General features: G+C 41.1%; 1 protein-coding gene across 1 annotated transcript in view; it reads right to left on the bottom strand.

Moving 5' to 3' along the window:
- Window positions 1-16,382, bottom strand: part of LOC109468330 (mediator of RNA polymerase II transcription subunit 13-like) — a 54,564-nt gene extending 38,182 nt beyond the window's left edge. The window contains exons 1-4 of the mRNA XM_019766614.1: window positions 16,119-16,382; window positions 15,492-15,771; window positions 13,906-13,990; window positions 10,436-10,519 (exon numbers count right to left, since the gene is read on the bottom strand). Coding sequence (XP_019622173.1) covers window positions 10,436-10,519; window positions 13,906-13,990; window positions 15,492-15,771; window positions 16,119-16,187 — 518 coding nt within the window. The 5' untranslated portion in view covers window positions 16,188-16,382. The remainder of the gene's footprint in view (window positions 1-10,435; window positions 10,520-13,905; window positions 13,991-15,491; window positions 15,772-16,118) is intronic.
- Window positions 16,383-25,564: the final 9,182 nt, after the last annotated feature.

Below are 25,564 nucleotides of genomic sequence, written 5' to 3'. Positions count from 1 at the left end.
AGAGGCACATCAGGCACAAGTGATGGACTACAACACATCTAACCTGGCCTGTAGCCAGCGAGGTGGGGGAGATTTCAGCCCTCTCCTAGAGAAACAACACTGCTGGGAGACTGAAGCTGAACACGCAAACCTTCCCCTGGTCGGAGTGGAAGTGTAGGGTTACCATGGTGGAGGAAATAGGGCCTTGACTGGGGTAACATCAACAACACCTAGAACTAGTAATCTCCAAGCAGATCATACGGTGGGAAGGCAGTATCCACCCTCGGTGGCTAATGGACACTCCTCTGGCCAATGCATGGATACTGCCTTGCCACCCTATGATCTGCTTGAAGATTAAGAACTAAGGCTATGCGCAGATACATATGAACAGGGACAACAGGTGTGGACCTAAACTTTAATGTACCAAAACAAACTAAAAGGTACTTGAACAAACCAAAACAATAGTGGATACCATTTTCTATATCAAAGATGACAATCATGACAGTTTGAAAGTTTCTCAGTCGAAAATTTAGAAAGTTGATACAAAATGTACTCTTGCTCTGAGACTAAAAAAATGCAAATGCAACTCCTTAGGCAAAGAATGACTGGTTACCACTAAAGCAAGCCATTGTCTATATGTAAGAATAATAGAATTTATAAAAAATCTTTCCTTCCTTAACTTCAATCCAGGTAATAACTTGATCAAACTTCTTAATCTAGCAAACAAATAAGAAGACTAGCAAAACTGACTAAATAGAAGACTGAAACAGACTAATTTCCTAGTAACAAAATCAAATGTTCTACTTTTGGCTGTTGTTTTCCCACTTGAATCCTGCAGTAAGAAGCCCTATAACTATAAGAAGAGTGGTGCTGTATTTGTAATGGGATCTGACTGTATCACAAGTACCCACAAACAACCCTGCCTAACCACTGTCTCTTCACACCACTACGTTTTACAGCGAGCTTTACATTTATGGACCTCTAGTCTTGTCAATAAAGAAAGGGCCTGTCAAATACATGCAACAACATGGCCATAATTTACACCTACATGATAACAAGCTAGGTAATTATGACTGTTCAAGTCCTGACAACTTTATAACAGCTGTTGACAATGAATTTGAGAGCCAATATACACTCGCATTGTTCACAATATACTGAAGAAATAATCCTGTATCAGATTAAAATACTGTCTTCTGAAAATGCTGAGAATTCATTTTATATCATTTGGTGAGCTAAATTATAATGTAGCAGCTAATCATAACTGAACTGTATTCAAAGGGCTTATTGGATCACATACTTCAAGTTCCACACAAATATTTTCATCTCTTTAAACTGTTGGAGTATGACATGTCCATGCCCCAAATAACCAAAGCTAGAAACAACACCTATATGTACAGACAAGTATCCGAGGTTGTTCTAGCCAACAAGGAGATCTGGTTTAGGCTACCAAACACCCAGAGTAATGGGGGAATGATCTGTGTGTCAGGTATCATGTGTCTGTCATGTCTGTCTGACAAATTCACAACCATCAATAAACACTGTAACACTACCCCAGCCCTGAACTCCCAGTGCCCCCCCTCCCACAAACACAAACTGGGAGGATTGCTTCCTATGGGGGTGCCCCACTAATCATTGCGTCAGAGACAAACCAAATTACCTAACCACAACTGGAAAGGCTGGTATTTGTTGGTAGCAAATACAGCATATTTCAGTCCATTTCTTCCCGTTTCAATACTCCAATAGTTTGTAAGAATTGTTCTCAAAAACCCACAAAAAAAATTGAGAAATTGAATCCATCTAACAAAATGGCAGGAAAGGGGGAAACATGGGGAAAACGATATATTTCATCCATATAATGGTATGGACTGAAATATAAATATTCAAGCAACTAAACCTCTCGTGAATACATGCAGTTGCCCCCTTATTCCAACCCTGAACTCTATCTTCCATATCGGTCTACTCATCAAATTTCCTACTTGTACTACTGTACTAGTAACATTGTAACAAAGACAGCTAGGCAAAGACCTTTTAAAATCACATAAATCTAGCAACAATGCTAACCACCTCATAATCACATAGGCCTAAAAGTAAATACAAAGTCATAGAATAATTCATTGTGCAAGATGGCTGACAAAGAGCAGACCAATTATATCAACTACTAAACAAGAAGAAAGCATTTCCATGGGTAACAGCTGCCTGTAGATTTTCCCCTATTATGGTCCAACCCCCCATTGTGCGATCCTTATGGTTCATTCCAAGTTCACATGAATACATTATCTAGGATCAAAGAACACCCATAAGTGAATAAAAAACAATCCCTGCAAAAATTTCATCTACTTCAAACAATTGTAATTTTTCGTCTCATTTTTCTGATTGACGTTTGAATGGTGTGCAGGTAACGACAGATTTTGCGCAGTTCTCAACCGTTGCGGTAATAATCTTTCAACATGTCAGAAATCTGTTCCTGGGGGTCAAAGGTTGCCATCCCATAATGACCTCCGTGACAGCTGGCAGGTGGTCTATTCATAAACAGCAGTCCTTCTCCAAACACAGGCACAACTCAACTTCCAACATCTGCCTCCAGTCTCAAAAGGAAGACACCAATCTTACAACAGTTTCCTCCTCATTATTGGAAGACATTGTTGCTTCAAACAACAAGCTTTCAAACACTTCCACAAGCTTTCAAAAGGCTGGCTGATAATCAGATTAAAATTGCTCCTGCAATCCTTTCTTGTAATCTGATCGTGTTTGCTTTGAACCCTGACCTGTGCCTCAACCTTTAGCTTGCCTCTGCAATGCCACTGTTTCAATTTATCACCAGTAGCCAAGTATCTTGAGGGTCAAGTACTGTATCTAATCCGAAATAATGCTGACGATTTTTTTACAACAGGGACTTGCCAAGCATAACTTCATAAACATCCTGTTAATGTGTAACTGCATACCTCTTAGGAAATGTGTGTTTACTACAAGCCACTTCTTTTCGAACAAATAATTACATCAACAATAGCAGCCTTCCAATCTCTTTTTATCGTGTGATAGTCGAACGTCAAAGATAATGTTCCTTGTGTTTAACGATCGGCGGTTGCGATAAGCTTGGACCTGTTAACAATACCTGCCAACAGGTGTGGGCTTTGTGCAAGGTGTCGTGCCCCGGGGCGGGGCCAGGTGAGAACAGGCCAGGTGTACAAGTCTGGGGTAGATAAATACTACCGGTGCCAGCATGCCTCCTGTACTGTCTGCCTATAGACTACTGCAGACAGGAATCACAAACAACCATTCATACACAGGGCTCCAGATACTTTTTTCTGCATGCATGCACTGGTGTACGTAACTTTGAAAAATACCTGCACCAGACAAATTTTAATTGCAAAACTTAGAATTTGAGAAGTATGGATCATACTAAGAACTGTTCAAAAACCATTGCCATTATTTCTCCCATACTTCAAATATTTTCAACCTATTACATGGACCAGTGCAAGTTAGTTTCAGGTAGACATGAGAAATACCTGCACAGCTCCAACTTTTCCTGCACTAACCTGCAATATGCAGGCTGTATTTCCAGCCATAATTTTCTCCTTGCCAAATACATCACCTGAACACAACTTTAACATCAATTTTCATGCCAACAAAAGTTGTTTTTCCAGGGTGAATTACTTGATTAATTGACTCGAGTTCAAGTTCAAACAAGCTTGAGCAGCAAGCTGGCTATCACAACTCGTGCACCCATCCAACAAAGTCTACGGTAACTTTTAGATATCCGCTCTGTGTCGCGTGTCTTTTTGGGATGGTAAATGTCTTGGAACGTTGTGACAGACTCGTTGTCACCAGGTCCAGACAGACAGATGGCTTGGACGCATCACCGCTAACTGGTACATCAATAACCCACATGCTGCCCAGAGTTTCCACAAACAAGTCGTTTCCACAACATCTCAGACTAACGTTTGGACAACACTTGAATGACTGGGCAGGCCATGCCTGAAAATCATACTCTTAGGCCACACCAATTTAATTTGTTGGTTTTCAGATTCGCCTCTTCATTTTTTTCTGATTTACAAAAAAAAAAAAGATTCTAGTTTTGAATCAGCTCAAAAATGCTTATATTTTGCTATCGAGGAAATTCCTTTTCTTCCTAGTTGTTACAGTTTTTCCATCTATCAATGCAGTGGTTTGATTAAAAGTTCAAAATTCATTGTTTAAAAATTAACCCAGCCTTTGTGTTAACTTCATGGCTCCCACCGTTGCATTTGGGGCTATAATAGGATACCTAGACCTGTTTTTAGTTTTATTTTATTTTTTCGCCCTGAGGCTTCATATTTTTTTTGAAAAAAATCAGGGAACCAACAAATTAAATTGGTGTGGCCTTAGGCCAGTGCAGGTATGCAGAAAAACATTTTGATCCCTGAACATGTTATGTAACTAGCACAAACCAGCAAAGAAAAACATGCATAAACACAGGTAAAGCTGACAGAAATCAGTCTAGACTACTTGAATATTCATCATTAGCAAAGCTACTGTGATATCTGTAACAATTAGGTGGGACGGGGTGACACTGTTTTGGTTCGACAGGTTGCAGAGGAATTCAAACAGGTAAACAGGTTGTTCTAAGAAGTAACACATTCAGCCAGCCTGGTACGAAATATAGGTCACCGAGCCACCACAAAAATCCAGGGCTTTTGTCACTTCAGCTGTGGCTGTTGTACATTTTCTCTACACATCTCAAATTTCTAGTGGTGTTTTAAACAGAAATTTCAAACTGTGAAGTTCTGTTAAAGTACAAGCAAAGGATCAGGTACAATTTTATGTCTCAAATGTAATCTTTTTGTTTTGATTTCTAGACGTTTTAATAGACTTAGTTCCATGCAAAGCCAGCTATGAAAAAAAAAACACCAAATTGATACACTACACAGCTACGGTGGTATTCAGGATGCAAAATATACCGGAGAGAACACAGCTGATAATACAGTGCAAACAAGAATGTGATTATAGCTTATGCCAAGGTTGCAGAGGCATGATGAAACGTGTAATAAGAAGGTGGGGTCACCATCAAATAGGTGTTTAAGTCAGATCGGTGGCTTCAACCTTCAATTTACGACTGTGTTCACAGATCAGTTAGCGTACGTTCAGCGCCATTTCGGAATGTTGAATCGTGACATTACACAGGGTACTGCAACTGGCAATTGGCACCCGATGTCCTTAAAAACAACAGTTTGGCTAACGGCCATTTTGAGTGGGCTACTTAACATTCAAGCCAGGCTTTGAGTCTCGAAAAACTGAAAAGCAGACGCGCCAACCGATCTTTCATTTACCCATCACTACCAGTTAACGTGTAGATTTTGCATGCGCACAACATACAAATTGCAAGAAGTTTCAAGCCTTCCTCTGGAATTATTTCTTTTGAAAAATACCATTTTTCTCCTAGCATCTTTAAAATCTACTGGCCTGCACATGATAGACAAATCGACCGAAAATGGTATGCAATTGAAACCGATTTTCTTGAAATCAAAACAACTCTTTTTCTTTACAAACACAGCATTACTAACAAGCGTGGTATGTTGGTGAAGCCAGTTGGTATTGTAAACCACAAAAAGGTCATTCCATGGGTAAGAGCAAACCTTATACCCCTTTCCTTGTGGTCCCTACTGACCAGATAGTGGTGCTATGCCAGGCATTTCCTCTTGGGCTAGTCTGACACCCACTCAGCCCCGCTGTCAAATCGGGAGTCGCCTTACATTTGACTCCATTTTCCGCAGCCTGTGAAGTGTCCAGGATCTGCGGCACAGGTGCTGCGGACTGCTGCGGACCCTGTCGGCTTGTCCTGGGCATCCCCGTACCTAACCTGCGGCTTCCCAGGGGCCATCATTAGCACATGACAGGACATGTCTGCCTCGCTAACTACCTTAACTTTCACTGCAAGGAAATACTGTAAATCACTCTATGTTCGCAGTAGCAAAAGTTTGCGATCTTAGAAAAATTTATGACCTCCAAAATATCGACATTCAGACTACTAGAGATTTACATAACAAATGCCATCACATTTATGTTATAATAATAAGTTTTGATTGTGATGATTTTCGAAAACATCACACTTAAACATCACATTTAAAAGCTCTTTGCTTTACACTAGAGTACTCTAGCATAATTGGCATCACATTCATTGATACAATTTAGAATTTTTGACTAGGCTGATTTTTCTAAACAACAGCAAAATAAATCAAATCTCTTTGCTTTGTTACTCTACCAAAACATTTAGCATTGCAACATTACGGATAAACATTTTGTATGACTTTTTCCAACAAAGCACACCGTATTTGGTGACACTTCAATGTTATTTGCTGCTAACTATTGGAGTCATCTAACCCGGTAAGTTGCAGGAATGAAAACATGTTTTTGACCCAGTTGCCGACCAGCTCAACACTTGAATGCTTGGCAACTGTTCAACTGCAACTGCATCCTTGACCTCTGACCTCCCCAACACAAGAGAAAGGTAGTGTTGGCTTTGGACATATGTCTGCATCTAAAGCACCTCAAGAACTGACAAAGGTTTGGAGTCTTGGAGACAATAAGCATAATAAAATTGATTTTTATCAAAGACTACTCATTTAATTTGTAGAATTATGCAATCTCTCTGACCTATTCTAATATTTGTTGTAACTGATTAAACTGTATTGATAAACAAGTAATTGGGTCGTCATATGTTGCTACCATGTGCCCAATTTTAACATACTCCTCCATTACAAAAAGTGTATTTGGAAAAAAAGGAATGCATATAACTAGCCAAAGCGCCCCAAGTTTGCCGCATACTTTTGTTTCTGAATCATGCAAAGTGGTTTTTATTTTGCCATTTCATAAACCAGTCATACTGATTTATTTTCAGTCCCTAAATTCAGACTAAAAGCACACAATTCCACAGGTAATTCACTGAGATTGCTACATTGGGTCTGAACTTAGCTCAGCGACCCTAAGCCAGTCAGAAGCAGTTTTATCAGGTATGTAAGGCTGTGTTTAACACTCTGAATACATAACTCAGTATGACCAATGGAGACTGTTGTCACTGTGCATTTCATACTTGGTTAAGAGTAACTAAAGGCTCTGGGAGGGTGAAAACAATCTCCTTAAACCAACAAGCCTCCCCATCGTCTCCAAGAGAGTCTTATCGCGGCGGCTCCGTAAGTCTGCCCCGAGAATGGCGCCTGGTGCGACCCATCCCCCAAGTCACCCGTCAAGACATCAATATAACAGTCGGCACGCAAATTAGCCCAGAGTCCTGGGTGCAGGTTAGGTCCCCACTGATTACCATGGCTTTCTGAGGCAACGTTTTGTAGCGGAGCTCTAAGCAAGGACAACAACGATGAGGTCTTAGGAGCGATCGAAGACTTAGCAACAAAAAGGGGAAGGTACTAATGTCGAGCCCTGTTGTATGGAAGAGATTAGACGCTCTAGCCAAATGGACCTTGTCCCCTAAGAGATATAACAACGGTTATGGCCAGGCTTGCTTGCTAAGTACTGGATATAAGAAGCTAAACAGAGACATAAGACAAGACAATAAATCTGCTCATCATGCGTGCTGACACAATAGACACACACCTGTCTCAAGAAGTGTTACAGGTGTTACGTTTCGTGACAGACTCTCTACCTGACCCACATCCCTTTGTGCAAACTAAAGGCAAGATCAATTGTAAACAGACACCTATTTTTCTTCTACCAGTTCTGACCGCTTGTCTCCCAAATATGTTGTTCCAAGCAGTTTTGTTATCATCAATAACAAGAAGCTTTCCTTCTGTAGTTTATGGCAGTAATGTAGCAAGAAGCATTAAGTTTTAAGACTCCCAGTTCCACCTGTCTTGTTAATAAGAATAAGGGAGGCAATAGAGAGACCATAATAAGGGGTTAGTGGGTTTTAGATGCAGGATTTATGATTCCTTTCTTGCGAGCGTGGCTTTTATAAGCTCAGAATGTAGGTCAGGGTGGTGTAAAATGCTTGGCTGGTTGTCTGTTATTTGCTCGAGCGCAGCTAACCATAACAGCAAGGTGTGGGCACCCACCTGCCACTAGAAAAATGTTGTGGCCACAACATTAATGGCAACTGGACCTGTGAGAGGCCATGTGCTCAAGTCTGTGGTTTAAAGGCACCCAACGCAATTTCAGGGAGGCAAAATGTAAACTATTCTGAATGAGGAAATCTGTCTGATTGATATTGACATTTACTGCCATTTCTTAGCTCATTTTTGTCATCAATTCATACTTGAAGCATTTGAAATAGCTCAAAAACAAGCTACGTGAGGTGTCTCTTTATTTTTGGGTACCACCTATAAATAGCTAGAACCTGCATGTGACACAAAACAAGCGTTTGTGCCTCACAGATATCAGTATGCTATGGGACAAGGTTGATTCAACTTAGTACATTAAAAGAATGACCAGAAAATTGACTTTGAAAATCTAGTTCTGACACCCTGAAATTGCATTGGATGCCTTTAACATTGTCCTATAAGTATTAACCAATGCAAGCCAGCTTTTTACCATTGCAAAAGAAATGGCACATCTGCAATGCATACTCAAGGTCACTTATTTAGCACATAGACAGGTATATCATAATTTACAGCCTCAATCAATTACATCTCCTACAATCTGAATTAACTCACAAGTGGCAGGCCAATAAACAGAAAAAACACGTTATGCACTGTCAACATAAAACTGCAAACGTTACAACCGACTGGTTAGCATTTCCTTTTTACTAGTCTTGATAAAACTCAAGATATGTTTATGCCTCTCTCCGTATGCGATAAATCAGTCAAAATACGGTATTTTGTAGTACTGTGAAGCGTATAAGTTACAAGTTGACCAGACACATTCCAAACATACTGGCGGTAGCAATGACATCAGAAGTTATGTTTAAAGTTTTCCTTGTGGCTTCTAGTCTCCCTTACAATAGGTGATAGCTTTACGAATAGATCTACAAACATACCATATCTGTCAGCAATAACACAAATTAATTTTTTTTAATTCATAGATTATGGTTACTACGAACATGGAATCATATAGATATTTTTACCTTTGCTATAATCTAAGCTTCCCAATGGACCAAAGTTTCGCCTTAAATTTTCACGGCATGGAATTTTGGCACCCCAGGAATTTCTGTGGTCCAGGTATTTCCTTCTTCAGTGGGCAAATGGGAATAAAAGCCACAACTATCTGCAAAATAATCTAAGCTTGGGCAACCAGATTATAAATCCAGGTAGCTTACAGACAGCAACAGTGTTCTTAATGTAGTTCAGAACAAATCTCTTTGACTTGGTCTTACCACCAACTGCACCTAAACAAACAAGCTAATATCTCAACAAAAACTTTTCCTATAAATCTGGTTTATTATAGAATTTATATCCTATTGGAGCTTATCTGAAACATGGCAGAAAATATTGACAAAATGTCGAGAGTAGTGGCATGCATATTGGCAAAATTCCCTGCCCCCACAGTCAAACTTTTGATTTATTTTAAGATTCAAGCAAGAGCTTTTTTTTCACATACTGTACTCATCTCCTGTGTACCAGTTTCAATCACGGACAAAAAGTAGTGAATGCTAGTGCAATGTCTGATTGTTTTCAAAACCTATCCAGTGGCTTGAGTGTCAATTTCCTTGTATATCTCATTACCTGGATGTCTAACCTTCATCACATCTCCTATTTCATTATTCTGATCCGTATTCACCTAGAAAGACTTTATACTTCAAATAGAGTAACTGTCCCAGTGTTCCTAAGATAGAAACGTGGCACCAACAGCTTGCTTTCTTCTCAAACATCTAACAAAGCCAGAACACCTGCCAAGAACATATGTGGTCTCAAACTCTACCCGGTGCAACTTGCCCTCAACCTTCCACCGCCAGACATAAAACACATCAAAGTGACAGAACAGACATCCAAAGCCTTTACAAAACGCATGGAGGTAATAGTCCTGACAACTTCTTCAGTTCCGGAAGTAGAAATAATATACGCCAAGGTAACAATATGACAGAATGACAAACTGCACCCCTTTGGTGATAGAAATAGTGGAAACCTGCCAAAAGCATTGGAGACGCCACTATCAGTGTTCTAACATAACCTGTCTAGACTAGCTTGACACCTGATGGTAGGAAAAATCAACTCTTCTCGTCTGATTTCAAAAATGACCTAAAGAGTTTAAAGCGTTGCCCTTTTGACAACACTTGCTCCTTGTGTTGACTTTTGTTTTCAAACCATGACATTTCCTGCCACAAAGAAATACCACCAAGCATTCAGAGTGTCGCTGACAACTCACAACTTGGTAATTCACCTCAAATTCTAAGATCTGCTGGGAAAAGGTCTTAACACCCATGTCTAGACATTTGAGTAGTGAAAAATACCACAATACCTTACAATACTGTACAGTAAGCTTTTAGCATATTAGCGCGTGAAAAATGACATGTTGTAAGGAGCTATGTACTTACCATTTGTCGTTCTTGTCGGTGCCTTGAATGTACGGCCGCACGAACCACCTCCCCAACCGTACAAAGTCCGCAGACAGCAAGTATCTGCACAGAAGGGGAAAGGGGGGGAAGAAAACAACACAGTTCGCTGTCAAACCAAACCAAAAACACACAATGGATAAACATGACCCGCGGCGCGACCTCTCATGTGCGCGTGCAATGGCGTCATTTGTGAAAACAGGTAAAACACCCTCCAATCAAATTACAGGTATTGTGTACTCTCACCCTGGGGGTTTCCAGGAAGGAGTCATTCGCTACATTTAGCTCTGAAAAAAAAAACACCATGTGAAACCCCTTATTGATCCTCTCTTTCTAGGAAGTCACAGCCTTGGGACATTTCTCCAAAACTACTTCTTTTCCTGTTTCGACTCTTGAGGGTACAGGGTTGATTTCGAGTCTCTGACATCGCAGTAACCACATATACATGGAGAACAGGCTTAATTTGCTGGTTTGCCAAGGGCCACATCAGGGTTCTCAGCAGGATTTTTTCACAGCGTAGGGGTCAGGTATAGGAGGGCAACTTTCTGCAGCGCGAGTCGCGCACCGAGTCCCCAAAACATGGGTCTGATATTCTCCCCCAAAAATTTTGTAACTCATATTAACCACTTAAGACACTATTTATTGTTTATTGGGGGACAGATTTTGTTTTCCCTCTGTTATAGCTTCATTCTTAAGTTATATTTTCATTTTTTTAAAGATTAATGAAGCTTCTGCCCCCCAAAACCACCCCTACACTGGTTGAAACACAGTGTAGGGGGCTAAATCACAGCGTAGGGGGTCAAAATCACAGCGTAGGGGGCCCCTACGCTCAAACAGCCTGGTGAGAACTATGCACATTGTCAAAATTTGCCCGGTCTCGGAGGAATTTCTTCACCTGCATAAACGATATCTATAGCCTAGAGCCTGCCTACACTACAACCTGGGGAAAACACATCAATATATTAATGTACCTCTCAGTGACAGTTACGTATTACCCTGTAGAGTAGAAATTACAATAACATGGTATATCAGCCCAAATAATCACTTATCCATATCAGATCAGACAGGGGGGATATTCACGCTGCCAATATTATGTATCCGTAATTACTTCATAGTTATGATTTGTGGTTGGGAGCGGGTTAAAATTCACAGAAATGTGTCCACTTGTGCATTGTCGTATTGTTCTTAATCTTATAGCTTTGTTGTTAAATCAGCTGAGTGAGTGAGTGAGTGAGTTAAATCAATGGTCTGTGTTCGGTGGGGTTTTAGAAACTACACATGTACATGTGTACACATGTTTCTCATACATGTACATTTGTTAATTTTTCACATACTTCTGATACACTAAATTTCTTAATAATACCAATATTTCTAGTTGAAGAAAAATTCTTTCCAACACAAATTTGCCTCACATGTCAATTCCATGCAACAGTAACTGTTTTGACAAATAATTTACAACAAAAACCACAATACTAAACAGTTACATCCTACTTTTGTTGTTTACAAATACAACACTATGGTTTAACACAACACTTATTTTAGAGTAGACTTCCTTAGTAGACAGGAAGACTTTGCCAGTTGAGGATGTTTGGATTATATATTTAGAACCTGATAATACAGCACTCAACAACAGTTCAGACATTGAAATATGGGTCAACTAGGAATTGGTCTGTGTGAAACTATTTGCCAGAGGATATTAATTCCATTTCCATCTGATTTTCATTCCAAATACCCAATAATTTCAACATGATTTCTGGGGACAGGTAACAGTAAAAATATTTCACCTAAATCATAGCTGCTTTACGTATTCTACATATTTGGGTAGTTTTGTGATGAAATTGTCAGGCTAATTTTTAACGTAAGGCTGCCAATTTAAGTGTTTCGCATTCAAGAAATTCCTGTAGAAAAATTTTCGTAACGAGTTCTGTAATTTATAGAAGACTTAATTTACATGTCACAATTTTTGAGACATTTCTGCAAGAGTAGAGACATGTTACGAAGATAAAAAGCCAGGAAGCCACTTGAGGAAAGCAATGGGTGCTGACAAAATAAACGCTGGCGATGACATTTTCCGCCTCGGCAGGTGGGGGCGTTAGTCCGGACGTACTATCGTAATGATGAATCGTATCACGGCACCATCATACAGCATTAAGGGATAAATAATTCATCGCGCGTTGTGATGATATGCACGCGGGTGCTCAGTCCAAGATTACCTCTCAACAGCTTTGACTTCTAATTAAGCCCCGATTTTGACCTCAACAAAACCATGAACATTGGTCAACTGTACCACAACCACCTACAAGTGTGCCTAAAAATCACACACAAATTTTAATACTCCTCAAAATTTGAACATTTCGTATACACTGCAAAAAAAAAATCCTATTCTTCCCAAATCAAGATAATATGTGAAATATATCCCACATAAGCCTATATTGTTGGTTGAAAATTGTTCTGACGATTTTTGGCTTGGGTTGCTAATATAGGCAGCGTGCAGTGGTGTACATATGGTCCTCCCTAATACCATTATGTATTTTTACTCATGCAAAAATTTGTGAGTAATTGAATTTCAATTTAATCTGGTGGCACATACTGTCAGTTATGTTATTTCCCCGTCTGAAACATGCCACAAGAAAAATCACCAATGATACACTTAGCAGCCTGGCTAAGCTACCACATAAATACTTTGTGTGTACAGAATTGAATTGATTCCACTCGATAAATAATCTCTTATCACACCGGGAAGCCTGCAAATGGCTTGAAATGACAACTGCCGCCTGGCATGCTGGTATCAAGTGTTAACACACCTACCCTTTTCTTATCAAATTGGATTTGCCTGTATTAAATTGTTCCCAAAACAAGCATATGCAGGAACATGTCATAATTCCCACTATCATTTCTTTATACTGTAAACGAATGCATGAAAAAAAATCAAGTGCCCCAAATTTTGTTCAACCTTAAAATCTGTTTCTGTCGACACACTATAATTTGCATGCCACATCACAATATGGCACAGTCCCAAAAGTAATTTTTTTTCAGACACCACTGGGTCTCCAAACTAAACATGACCCGAGGCCATGTACATTTGAAAAGAAATCATTCAAAACTTGTCTTCAATGTTATACAAGAAAATATAGCATTCATAACAATGAAATAACGAAAAAAAGGCAAACAATATGCCAGTCTTAATTATAGGAAATAGCATTAAGGAAATATAATTAACACAAACGCTTAATGTAGTAAGGAGCTCAACACCAGCTAAAATATACAATAATATTATGTATTCACAAAACAGTTGGCATAATTACACTAATCAGTATGCTTATATTTTTTCGGTATCTATAACAACACTGGCGACAGTAGCATTACATGAAATATGTCAACAATCAACAGTACTCAGGGGTCAACTGATTATTTCTTGAGGACTGTACTTGAAAGTAAGCGGTTTTCCTTACCTCTCCAAGAGATTGTGCAAGGCTTTGAAAAGTAAGGTCCGACACTCGTAGGATAACTCCTTCTCCCAGGACCCCTGTTCCACATCTGAGAGAGGGAGGGGGGGGAAGACAAGTTTGCATTAAAAAACCAGACACACTCAAACCACTTGTGCTGGGATATTGATGTTAGGAGTGACAGAAAATGAATAAACAATGTCTGGATGTATCCAGGAGAAACCACTCTGATTGTCGCTGACTGCGAAACCTAAGCCAAACGCATTACGTCCATAATGCCTGCCCAAATCACTTTTCAAAACATAGCTGCAGGTAGCGAAAAATTTCTGTCAAGCCCCACCGGCTAAAGAAAGATAAATTCCCCAAATTTGCGCTAAATCCTTTGATATGTGGAGTCGTCGGAATGATTTGGGGCCTGGGCATTTGCAGGCTGAAGTGGCTAGGACAAGAACAGGCATGACAGATTTTATAAATGGGTACGTTTGGGGGCACTTTCGGTACAATGGCAAGACCACAACATGGGGCATTATTAAACAGGGGCGTTAGAGCTTCCTGAAGAGATTGTCAAAAGAAAATAACTACACAAGAAGTTAATCAATCAAAACACACATGTATACGGTCCTGGAAGCTTGTAATGCAAAAGACCACTTCATATGAATCACATAAAATCATGTTAGGGCCAGATTACAAAGGTTGACCTGCAACATGCAAATTGCTGCCAACAGACCACAATCCATTCAGCCAATTCCTCGCCCCAGGCATAATCGTCAATTAATGATGGACGCAGGCTCCAAAAGAAAATGTTGTTCCAGATTTGATACCAATTTTTCCCTAGGAGATTCCATATATATTACCTCCTTAGTGTGCTGTTGCAAGGTTTGAAATAACCACGAGAAAAAAATTGAGACTGCAGAAAAAAATTGAGCAACTTGGAATTTGCTGAGCTAAAAACAACTCAATTTGGTATCACATATCACAAACAATTTGTAGAAAATACACAAAAAATTGATTTCAAGTCCAGTGTTATTACTGTTTAAGAGGCACCCTCAAGCCATACTCAGATGCCAGGAGTGAAACCTACACCTGGGCTGTCAATTGCGTGCTATTATTTGCTTAACAGATGGGAGGGATAAAGCCTGAAAGGATGTCGCCACCCATGTCTGTGTTTCACCTGAATCTGACCATTTCACACGTTACTAATATGCCACAGGATTTTATCTGGCCCCTCTAGGCTTGCAGGGTGATATTATTTGGCAGATCTAGCCAGCCTAGCTGCTCGATTGTGACCTAAAAGCGTTCAAATGTTGCCCTTTTGGTAGCACCAGGCCCCCCTACTGATTACACAAACGTGCGATCAAGCATGGACGTGGATCTACACGGCCTACACCAGAAAATCTGCTCTCGCATGCCCGCCGTTTCATTAATCTTGCATTGCAGGGGAAATATTTTCGCAGTGGACGGTTCCTGTACGGGCTGCAGCTATGTGGAGTTTTTCGCCGTAACGTAACGGTGTGACAGGGGAAAGCGAAGCGTAACAACTAACATGTATGGAAGGTTGATACATTTGAAGGGGCCCCTGGGGGGTGACGTACCTTTCAGCTCGGGGTGTAACACGTCCGTTAAGTCGGGATCGTCCCCGTACCAGAATATCCACAGCTCCCGCTCTTGTTTCGGGGTTGGAGTCGATGGTTCGCCCTGGAAGCTGTCTCCCGGGAACTTCGGGGCGGTGCTGGGGCTGAGACGGCGCCACACGCAGAAGACGTCGGCGGCGAGACACTTGGCGAAGGAGGAGAGGATGGGGTCCTCCAGGGGCCCCACACCCGCAGGGCACGGGGCGCGTAGCCTACGCCATTTGATACCTGTCAGGTCAGTCTGGTGAAAAAGACACAAAATCGGCATTTTCCGATCATCAGTGGGCAAGAACCACACGGCGAGTGAAAATATTTGTGAAATGAAACAGTTTTGCGCCCTCCCCACCGCCGGTTATTTGGGCCTCCCAAGGCCACTGCAAAGAGAAAGAGTCGATAAACCCTGACCCGGGTCTTTTACGTCGCCCCTCTCAGGCACCAGAAGCGATGTGTAGCCCGCCAGGGGTGAGATACAAGCCACCCAGAGCTTTCCCCACAAATTATGGGAGAGAAGGTGCTATTTACCCAAACTATGGACGAGGTCGCAAGCAAAAAAATCGATGTGCCACACAAATAACTTCTCTCACTTACCAGAGCAAACACATTTGAATGGCAATCCTCCAGACTACAACCGTTCGGCACGGAGTTTGTAGCGCTCATGTTCCGCACATGGCTACACCCTACTCCGACGGATATTCCGAGGGCCTGCGGCGCGAAATTTGGGCCTAAATCCGCACAATTTGGGCCCTAAATCCTGGTAAAAATGCTCACAAGCTTTCAACCTCCACAAAAACCTCAATAATGGCGACAAGATGAGGCGCTGCGCAGTCGAACGGCGCTGATTGGTCGCCCGGCCGTCACGTGACCGGACATAATAATTTATTCACTCCCACCGCAGTCCTCATTCCGACCTGTATAGAAATGTCAAAACTCTAACATCATTCCAGAGACAGGCTTGTCATTACTAAAACAATGTTCCAAATACCGAATTGTGCTCAGTAATTTGTAGAAAACCTTTCAAGATGGCAGAAAAAATGCAAACAGCTCGCCATTAGGCAGGCTAGAAGAATACAAACTCAATAGAATGAATCGCATGTTGCGGAAAACTGAATTAAAATATTTCGAACCCGTAAAAGTAAAGTTCACAGTGTACTAAAATCATTATATGAGCTTCTTAGGAAGCCATATAGCTCCATATGTCTTACATCTTATCGTGTGAGCAAAATGTAATTTTGTTCATCGTATCATATTAATTAGTCGACAATAGTAATACAAACAGGGGCACATTCAAACTTGGTTAAACAATTAAGATATGTAACGTTATATAAACAAAAAAATTGACACGGGAATTTTATAGTGTATTTAAAGAAGTCACGACTGTTTATATGAAGGCGAAGTTTCGCCAGACGAATGTTTCATGCGATGTGAATCATTGAAAGTGCTCAACGGAAGTGTTCCTAGTGCCCTATTTCCTCGTCTGGAACTTGACTAGAAGCGAAGGATAGACGGAGGATATATACATAAACCCTGGAGAAAGTCCAATGTGTGTCTTAGTAGCCCATTTACTGAACTTCACTCCCCAATTTCACGGTAAACTCAAGATTCTCAACTTCGTCACAAAGTAGGAAATGCGATACTTGAGGGTCAAGGTCAAAGTTGACGTCAGTCTGTTGTTGTTGTTGGGTCACACCATTCTCAGTGGCACTGTCTTCTGGGAGTCAAGCCCCGGGTTAGACTAGCAGAAGTTAGATTATTATATTTCAATGTTTATTTATCCGTATGCATGTTTCTTTGGTTGTTTGTTTGTTTGTTTGTTTGCTTGCTTGTTTTTTTTCTCATACAGTGTTATCTATTGGGTTTATCCACCCCTTTTCTCCACTTGGAAGTAGCTTTCAGGTGTGAATTTGCATCATAACTGTTAATGCTGTTGTTGATGTTGTTTAGCCTGGTTACCTATAAAAGAAGTTTATTGCAAATTCATGCCCGGAGGCTAATTGCAAATTACAAACATAAAAAAAAACATTAAAACAGAGTATACTGAATAACTAAAATCTACATTAAGATAGGTAGTTGTCTAAAACTATAACTATGTCTAAAACCATGTCTGAAGGGTTTGAATTCTCTTCTGTAAACCATGGAAGACGTAATGTCCCACCTTTTCCAAAATATGTGGGTTTTGGGAAGTTACCAAACCTAGTTTAGCTGCCGAATCTCTTTCGTCCTCTCTGAAAATGGACAATCTAGTTGGGCAATTATTCATTAAGTGAACTGGGTGTCTCTAGCTAGAGGACCACAGTGCACTGAAGACGTCACATTGGCGCCAAGTTCCATACAATGCCTCCGTGGACCGTCTTGCGCGATTCTTCACTTTCTCACCACTTCTTGGAACGGTCCCAAGTTTCAAACTACCAGATGGGCACTTCAATGGTTCTAAGCGCACTGTGAACGCTTCTTCCCGTCTTGATATGCACTGGAAGTTGTCTGAAGTGCGGAAATAAGGGACTTAAACATAAAGAACCTGTGGCGAAGTGAATCCGAGTCTTCGTGTCCGGATAAACCCTTAATTGGAACCAAAATAAGTCTGGCAAGGTTGATAACGATTCTTCATGTTTACCGAAGGAAAACATTGTTTTTGCTCAGTTTCTTACTCTTCTTCTTCTCCAAGTCCAAGCAAATAAGGTCAATGTTCTGAACCAGACGTCTGTCACCATGGTAACTGGTGTTGAGTTACATTATGTTGCAATTTTGTAGCAGGAGGGATTTAAACTCCTGTCTCCTCGGAGATTACAGTTTATTAACGATCCATCCAAAACGTCTTGAGTTATCGTGCTAAACCACACATACATACATACATACATACACACATACATACATACATATACAAACGCTACCGCACATATCCTCCTTGGCGAAGGATATCATAATGATATCATCAACTTCCACAGAAACTGTCGAAAACGCATTAATTTCCAGTCCTAGGGAACACCTACATTTGTACAAGTTCATAGCAAGTAGCACGGAAATCCGAGAAGACCTTGTTGATAGCAACGATGTTGCTGTTGTAGTTCCTTGTTTGAAGACTTCTTGTTTATGAAGGAAAGCACGCGATGACAGCAGCATTCAAGACTTTGCGGGCGACAGAAATGGACCTTTTTTTTTTAATTCAACAACATAAAAAAATACACGAGCACTGAGCGCTCTAGCGATTGCTTATTTTAGCCTCACTACTGAAAAAAATTATACAATCTATGACAAATTACAAAACAACAGGCGTTCTGAAACACAAAGATATGATATACATGTAACATGTAAAAAAAAGTAGATCATGCATTATTGTGAAACTGAATGGTTTAGGTAGCTTCAAACGTTCAGTCAAATGTAAATCGTCATGTTTCTACAATATAGGCTTGGGTCAAAATCAAAAATATTTCTGGACATGTACACAAGAAAAGTGAACCCTAAGTAATAGGTTGCTGGTTTGTTCAAGCAAACTGTGCAGACCGCTTTGGTGAAAATCATTGGAAATGTCTATACCTCTGATGAAGCCTCTACCAGGCTTCGGGCCGACTGGAAAGAGTAGTACGGCAAAATGTACTAGTACTCTCTAGCGGACCAACTCCGTCGGCATGTTATCTCTCTTTTTACGCCGAACTTGAAACAGTTACTGAAGCAACTGATTCCAGAATCGTAACCAGTTGCTTGAGTAACTGTTTTTTTGGCGTATCTTTTTACCTGGATGTCTAACCTTCACCGACGTATCTCTCTCAATTTCTGGCCCGAAGCCTACCTCTGATATCTTCAAACACGTTGATCAAAAAGGCTGTAGCTTTGTCTTGTGCCCAGAGGTTTGACTTCTAATGGGGTTATTACATGTACATGTAGAGGCATGAATCGAACACGTGTCTTTTGATTAGCGCTGATGACGTCTTTCCGATGTCGAGAAGAAAACCGCAGATCAATTCATACCTAAATCTTATGATATGTACAATATGATACGTTGTTACAGTTGAGCACACAGAGAATATATCATGCATACGAATTATCATTTCTCGGGAAAAATGAAAATATTAGGAGAAAGGTAGATATTATGCCACATTGTATACACACATGCAAGCATGGATTCGAATGTGTGTGCACTGTGTATGTACAATGTATGTAACGTTATGCATGTGTGTGCGCGTGTGTGTGCATGTGTGGCATGTGTGTGTGTGTGTGTGTGTGTGTGTGCGTGTGTGTGTGCGCGAGCGTGTATGTGTACGTGTGTGTATATTTATGTGTATGTATGAATGTATGTGTGTATGTATGTATGTATGTATGTATGTATGTATGCATGTGTGTGAGCGCGTGTGTGCATGCGTGTGCTTGTGCGCGCGTGTGTATGTGTACGTGTGTGCATATTTATGTGTATGTATGTATGTATGTATGTATGTATGTATGTATGCATGTGTGTGCGCGCATGTGTGCATGTGTGTGCTCGTGCATGTGTGTGCATGTGTGTGCGTGTGCGTGTGCGTGCGCGTACATAATTGTATGCAATTTTAAATCTACATATACACATACCTGTATCATGCCTCCTTGGATCCATCTCGCATCGCTAAGACTTCACAATTTATGACAACTGAGTCCCACGGTCTCCTTTTCGATCCCCTTAAGAACGTTTTTCAGCTATCACTGTAAATCTACATTCGCAGCTGTGTTCTTCTGACGGCTACAGGATATTGATGTTGAGTGGACGATATCAAGTAACACCAACTTAGAAGGTTAGCCTATATGTACTGTTTTTCTTCCTCTTGTAGTGTGTCAAGGATTGACTTGGAACAGACTGTAGTGTTTGTAAACATGAATTTGACAGGAGAAAGTACGGGAAAAGTAAAACGTTCAGAAATACTAGTAAAGAACATGCTGTAAGAAAAATGCAAGTTTCCACTACACAGAATTTTCTTGAACAGTTAAGCGATAGACCAAGAAGATATGTGCCACGCCCCCACTCCGTATATATGTGTATGTATATATATGTACGTGTGCAAATTACGAAAAGTGGTTGATTCAAAAGAAAACGTTAGAGGCATATAGTAAACATAAAGAAGTAACGCCACAAAACAGTAAGAAATAGCGAGAAACGCCGTTTATAGGTGATGTAATTCATGGTTAGCCTCTACCAGGCTTCGGGAGGCGGCAGGAAAGAGTAGAAATTGACCAAACAGAGAGATAACATGCCGGGGAAGTTGGTCCGCTAGAGTGAACAGTTCGGGTGCGACAAACTGTATTCTCTAACGCCGGACCGACTACCGTGGCATGTTATCTCTCTATTTCTATTTGGTCAATTTCTTCTCTTTCCAGTCCCCTTCTGAAGCCTGGTAGAGGCTAATTCGTGGTAGCTTATCAAGTTAGTGTCCCCTCCCCTATCCCTGCTGTTGTTGGGACTCAAAGTCACACCGACGTCACCAGGCATGTATGACGTCACGGCACACGCCCCGCCCCCTCCCCGTCCCCACTTGACCTTCCCCGTCAGAATGTGCGCGCGTTCCGACCCGCGTGCCGCGTCATGTTCGGGTCAGCACGCATTTGGTGCTACTAGTAGGGCCACACTGGCTTAATTTTATGGATGACATCCTCTGAAGACCCCCAGACTTGTGCGCGCGGGCGAATAAAAAATAATAAAATATGCTTAACAACAGGAATAAAAATAATAAAATATGCTTAACTACAGGAATACAAAGCTGGTATCGCGAAGTTGTGGTTGTACATGATATTCTATAATGGTATTTTACAACAAACCGGCACATGCTGGCCTTTTGTGGCATTTATGAGTCCGGAGTCCTCCGTAGTTACCAGCAGTAGCTACCATGGACTAAAGAGGATGGTACCCAGGCCAGAGCCTCGGATTTTATTTAGAACATGCGAAAATCAATGCTCGCGTGGATGTCATCCATAAAATTACATCAGTGTGGCCTAGGCAGGCTGGCAGCCTTGACTGTGGTCTACAGACGGACGACGCCTGTGTGTACTACACACGGGACAGGCCGCACGTACTACATGGAGTCTTGTAACTGGGGCTCGCCACATGCTATCGATGTGTCCACTTAGTGTAATTTGTTTGATTGGCTGTCAGGAGGATGAAAGATAGGATGTCACTTAGCTGGCGTCAGCACCAATCGCGAGAAGGACATCATAATTTGATTCATTTTAGAACTTGCGCGACCGTTCAATTTTCTGTCGTAAACCTATCGTGCAACAAATGTAACCAGGCCCTAAGGAAGCCTAGAAGAGACAAAATCCAGGAAAACGACGGGATTTAAGAAAGCAAAAATTCTCCATCAACACAGAGAACAAAAAGTGACGCAAAGGCGTACCATGCAACACGTTTATATTTATCGTTTGCTTCAGGCCCGTGAAGGACAAGATCTATAAAAAGCAACTACATACAGAAGTCATAGATTAAAGCAGCTGCATTTTTATGTTATGTCTCCAAGAATTGACATGGTGCTTAAATAATCGTACGCGCAGCCTTGCCCTTGAGAGTTCTGAAAATGGCATCACCATTGCCGAAGGTAAGGTTAGGAATGGAGGGCTACGTATTTTTAACTCCTCTGGCGCCACAGGTGAGACCAGATTCATTAACGTTATAAGGCCACACCAAGTAAATTTTACGGATGGCATCCACCGTAGACTCCATACCTAATGCGATAGGGCAAAAGAAAAAAACAAGGCGGGCCGAAAAAATCCCACATTTTCAAATTTTGACATCATAATATCCTTGTTAAACAAGAAATGATACATATATTGTGCTAAGTTTACTGCCAACTATTACAACATCTATTTGTCATTTGGAAAAAAGTTTCAATCATTGTTCCAATGGATATTTAGTTGGAATATCACATATATTTTATATATATCACATATATTTAGTTGGAATATCACATAAATGTAATAAGATAGTTTAGTTTTGTACTATTGTTGCATTACTGCCACAAATTGTACCATGTACGATTGTCGAGCAATAAAGTTCATTCATTCATTCATCCATTCATTCATATACACAGCCACCATCGCATATAAAAGCTATGAAATACATCACTGCATCAAAGTAAAAGACAAAACAATAAATCAGTGCCTTGTCTTGTCTCATTTCTTCATATTTATCTTCCATCCACGTTCCGGCATGGCAACAGACATCTTTGCCTATTTTCGCCATGTTGACCACTGCACTGTCACAGGGTAACAAAATTTCTTGTTTTTTTATTTTCAAAATCAGACGAAAATTATTGCGCGCCCTGATGTCATGCACTTGCTGTGGCCTTACCGATAAGTACATTTTGTACATGTACGTAGGGGTATCTACCGCCTGTGTCGCGATGCTGACGCGCGGCAAAGTTCTGACGCGTGTCAGAGTGATTCAGAATCAAGTCGATCACTTGATATCATCACATCTGTGTATCAGGGAATCGGAAAGGCTTCAAAAACGATTAGAACTAACTTGCTAAAAAGTCCGGCGATTTGGGTGCGAAAAGGCAACTAGCGCTGTGAGAGCCCACACACGAGATTCACTGTTTTATAGTCTTTCAATCAACAGATAATCTAAAGCGTAGTGGTGGTTACGACTGTCATGATACTACATGTACATGCACCACCGCTAAAAGGTAGCCTCCTGTGTAGGCCTCCGAGCGGGTGGGCGTCTGAATACTTGGTTTTGTAGAATTTTTTACGCGTTCTTTTGCCGACCATCGTACAACCAACCGGCCATCGTAGGACAAACCCGACTTGGTTCTACAATAAATAATGGCCATAGCGGCTAAAAGAACGCGTTAACAATATAATTCTACAAAATCCAGTATCAAAACGCCCACCCGGAGGCCTGCACAGGAGGCTAGCCAAAAAGGCAGACTGAAAGCATCTTACCGCCCCACAACCCAGATTTGATAGCCTATGCCCAGGTTTCGGGAGGCAGCTAGAAAGAGTAGAAATTTGCCAGAGAGATAACATACCAGATAAGAGGAGTTGGTCCGCTGGAGAGAACAGTTTGCCGCACCCGGGTGCCCGGAAACTACGAACCAACTACCCTGGCATGTTATCTCTCTATTTCGGGCCAATTTCTACTCTTTCCAGCCGCCTCCTGTAGCCTGGTAGAGGCTACTAATTCCAAACTATCTTTAGATGACGTTGGCCACATATGCATTGTGGAAATCACCTTCTCGTTGCTTTTTGATTGTTCTCCAAAACGGAAAACATTATTTCCCCGATACCCCGCTACTGTATACGTGATGTAACTTGAAGTGGCCAATTGCACCATGAGACATATTCAAACCGTAGGCGTTGAGTATATCTTCCATACAGGCCATTATCAAGACCGTTGGCAGAAAACGTGGATGTGTTAGCAATAAGGACCATTTAAAAGGCACACGCCTCAAGAAAAATAGCCAAGTATCGATACTTACATACCCGGGAAGCTATTTAGAAACCGTTTAACCGATTTTATAATTTGGACTACATTAGCGACCTTGTACGCCCGATAAAAGTCGATGTAGTCATACGATCACACATATCGTATTAGTGGTGTAATACGTATTTTATAGTTGGTAATGCCTGTCATGTAAATATCGTTATTTCGGGTGCTACGTGTGCCATTGATCCAATGTCATTGTCACGATGATTTTGTATAGAGGTTTCACGAATAGAAAGTGTGTGGGTGTGGAATAGTAAGATTTCTGATAAGATAAAAATGCAGCCAGATGGCACATCTAACTCTTTCAGTCCCACAAGCAAAAATAGCACCATTGAAAATGCATGTATTTGGAATCTACGAAAAATACAAACACCCACACAGACTCTAGAGACGGTCGCACACACAAACACACACACAGGTATACACACACTGGTGGACGCACCCGTACACACAAACCACACATTTAGATTCACACTGACACACACATACATACAAACACACACACACAGGTAGACACATACACACAAACCACACATTTAGATGCACACACCTACAAACACAATTAAACACAGACACACACACACATGGACACAAACAGGTAGACACATCATGAGGCAAAAATACGGACAAAAACATACTGTCAAAAACAATATCAGTCACGTCTTTGTAGTGAACTAAAAAGCACATGACACCATACGAAATAGTGACCTCAGCAACACAGGCCATAACCTTGAAAGGAAACTTCTGTAACGATCTGTCCTCGCCAGCAATCCCTTACGTGGTAACACGTACAATTTTAGCGTCTGTCTTTCCACGAAACATCACTCCCCAGGACCCATAAAAGGTAAGCCTAGTCGAACGTAACGGACGTCGGTGTCTTCTGTAACGACTCTTAATTGCCGACGTTTGGTGGTTATCCCGGAGGGTTACGGAGGTCTGACGTCAATTTCGTCTTTGTGTCCGATAAGGGCGACGTCGTTTGAAGAGCTTGGGGAGGGAGGGTAGACTACGTTGTTTGTGACGAAGATCTGATTTGATTCGGTAGATGAAACCGGTACGCAAGCTTTCAACAAAACGTACTCAACATTTCGTTCTGTCAAGCATTCGTCATTTAATTTGACAGAATTTTGCTACCTGTGACAGACAAAAATATGCCCGAATCTGACATCTTTACCGGACAAAAATCGGTGTGTAAACCTATATAAAAAGATGTCATTAAACTACGCTTAGTCTACCAGCAACATTTGCCCCTCAAAATGCAAGAAACAGTACTAGTGCTTCAGAGATGTCAAAATTTTCCCGGAGAGCAAGCCCCCAGACCCCTATAGTTTTGAGAGCTCGACATGACGTTACATGAAACAAGATTGAAATGACGGAAAACTTTTAGTCTGACTAGAATTTAAAATTAGAATTTAAGTAGCAAGAATGTGAAACTAGCATGTGACAAAGCATACAGCTTTAAAATTGACCACCTGTACACGCGGTATTCAACAGTGCACCAGCCCTGGAGCAACAGAGCCCGGGCCAGATGTGACGTCACGCCCCTCGTGTTTCGTGCGTCACTCCCGCCAACCGTCGTGCTCAGGAGACGTCG

This window comes from Branchiostoma belcheri, unplaced genomic scaffold (genome assembly GCF_001625305.1).
Source record: "Branchiostoma belcheri isolate BF01 breed outbred unplaced genomic scaffold, Haploidv18h27 scaffold1, whole genome shotgun sequence".
Taxonomy (NCBI): domain Eukaryota; kingdom Metazoa; phylum Chordata; class Leptocardii; order Amphioxiformes; family Branchiostomatidae; genus Branchiostoma; species Branchiostoma belcheri.
Note: the sequence above shows the minus strand (reverse complement) of the source record. Positions and strands in the feature narration are given on the sequence as shown.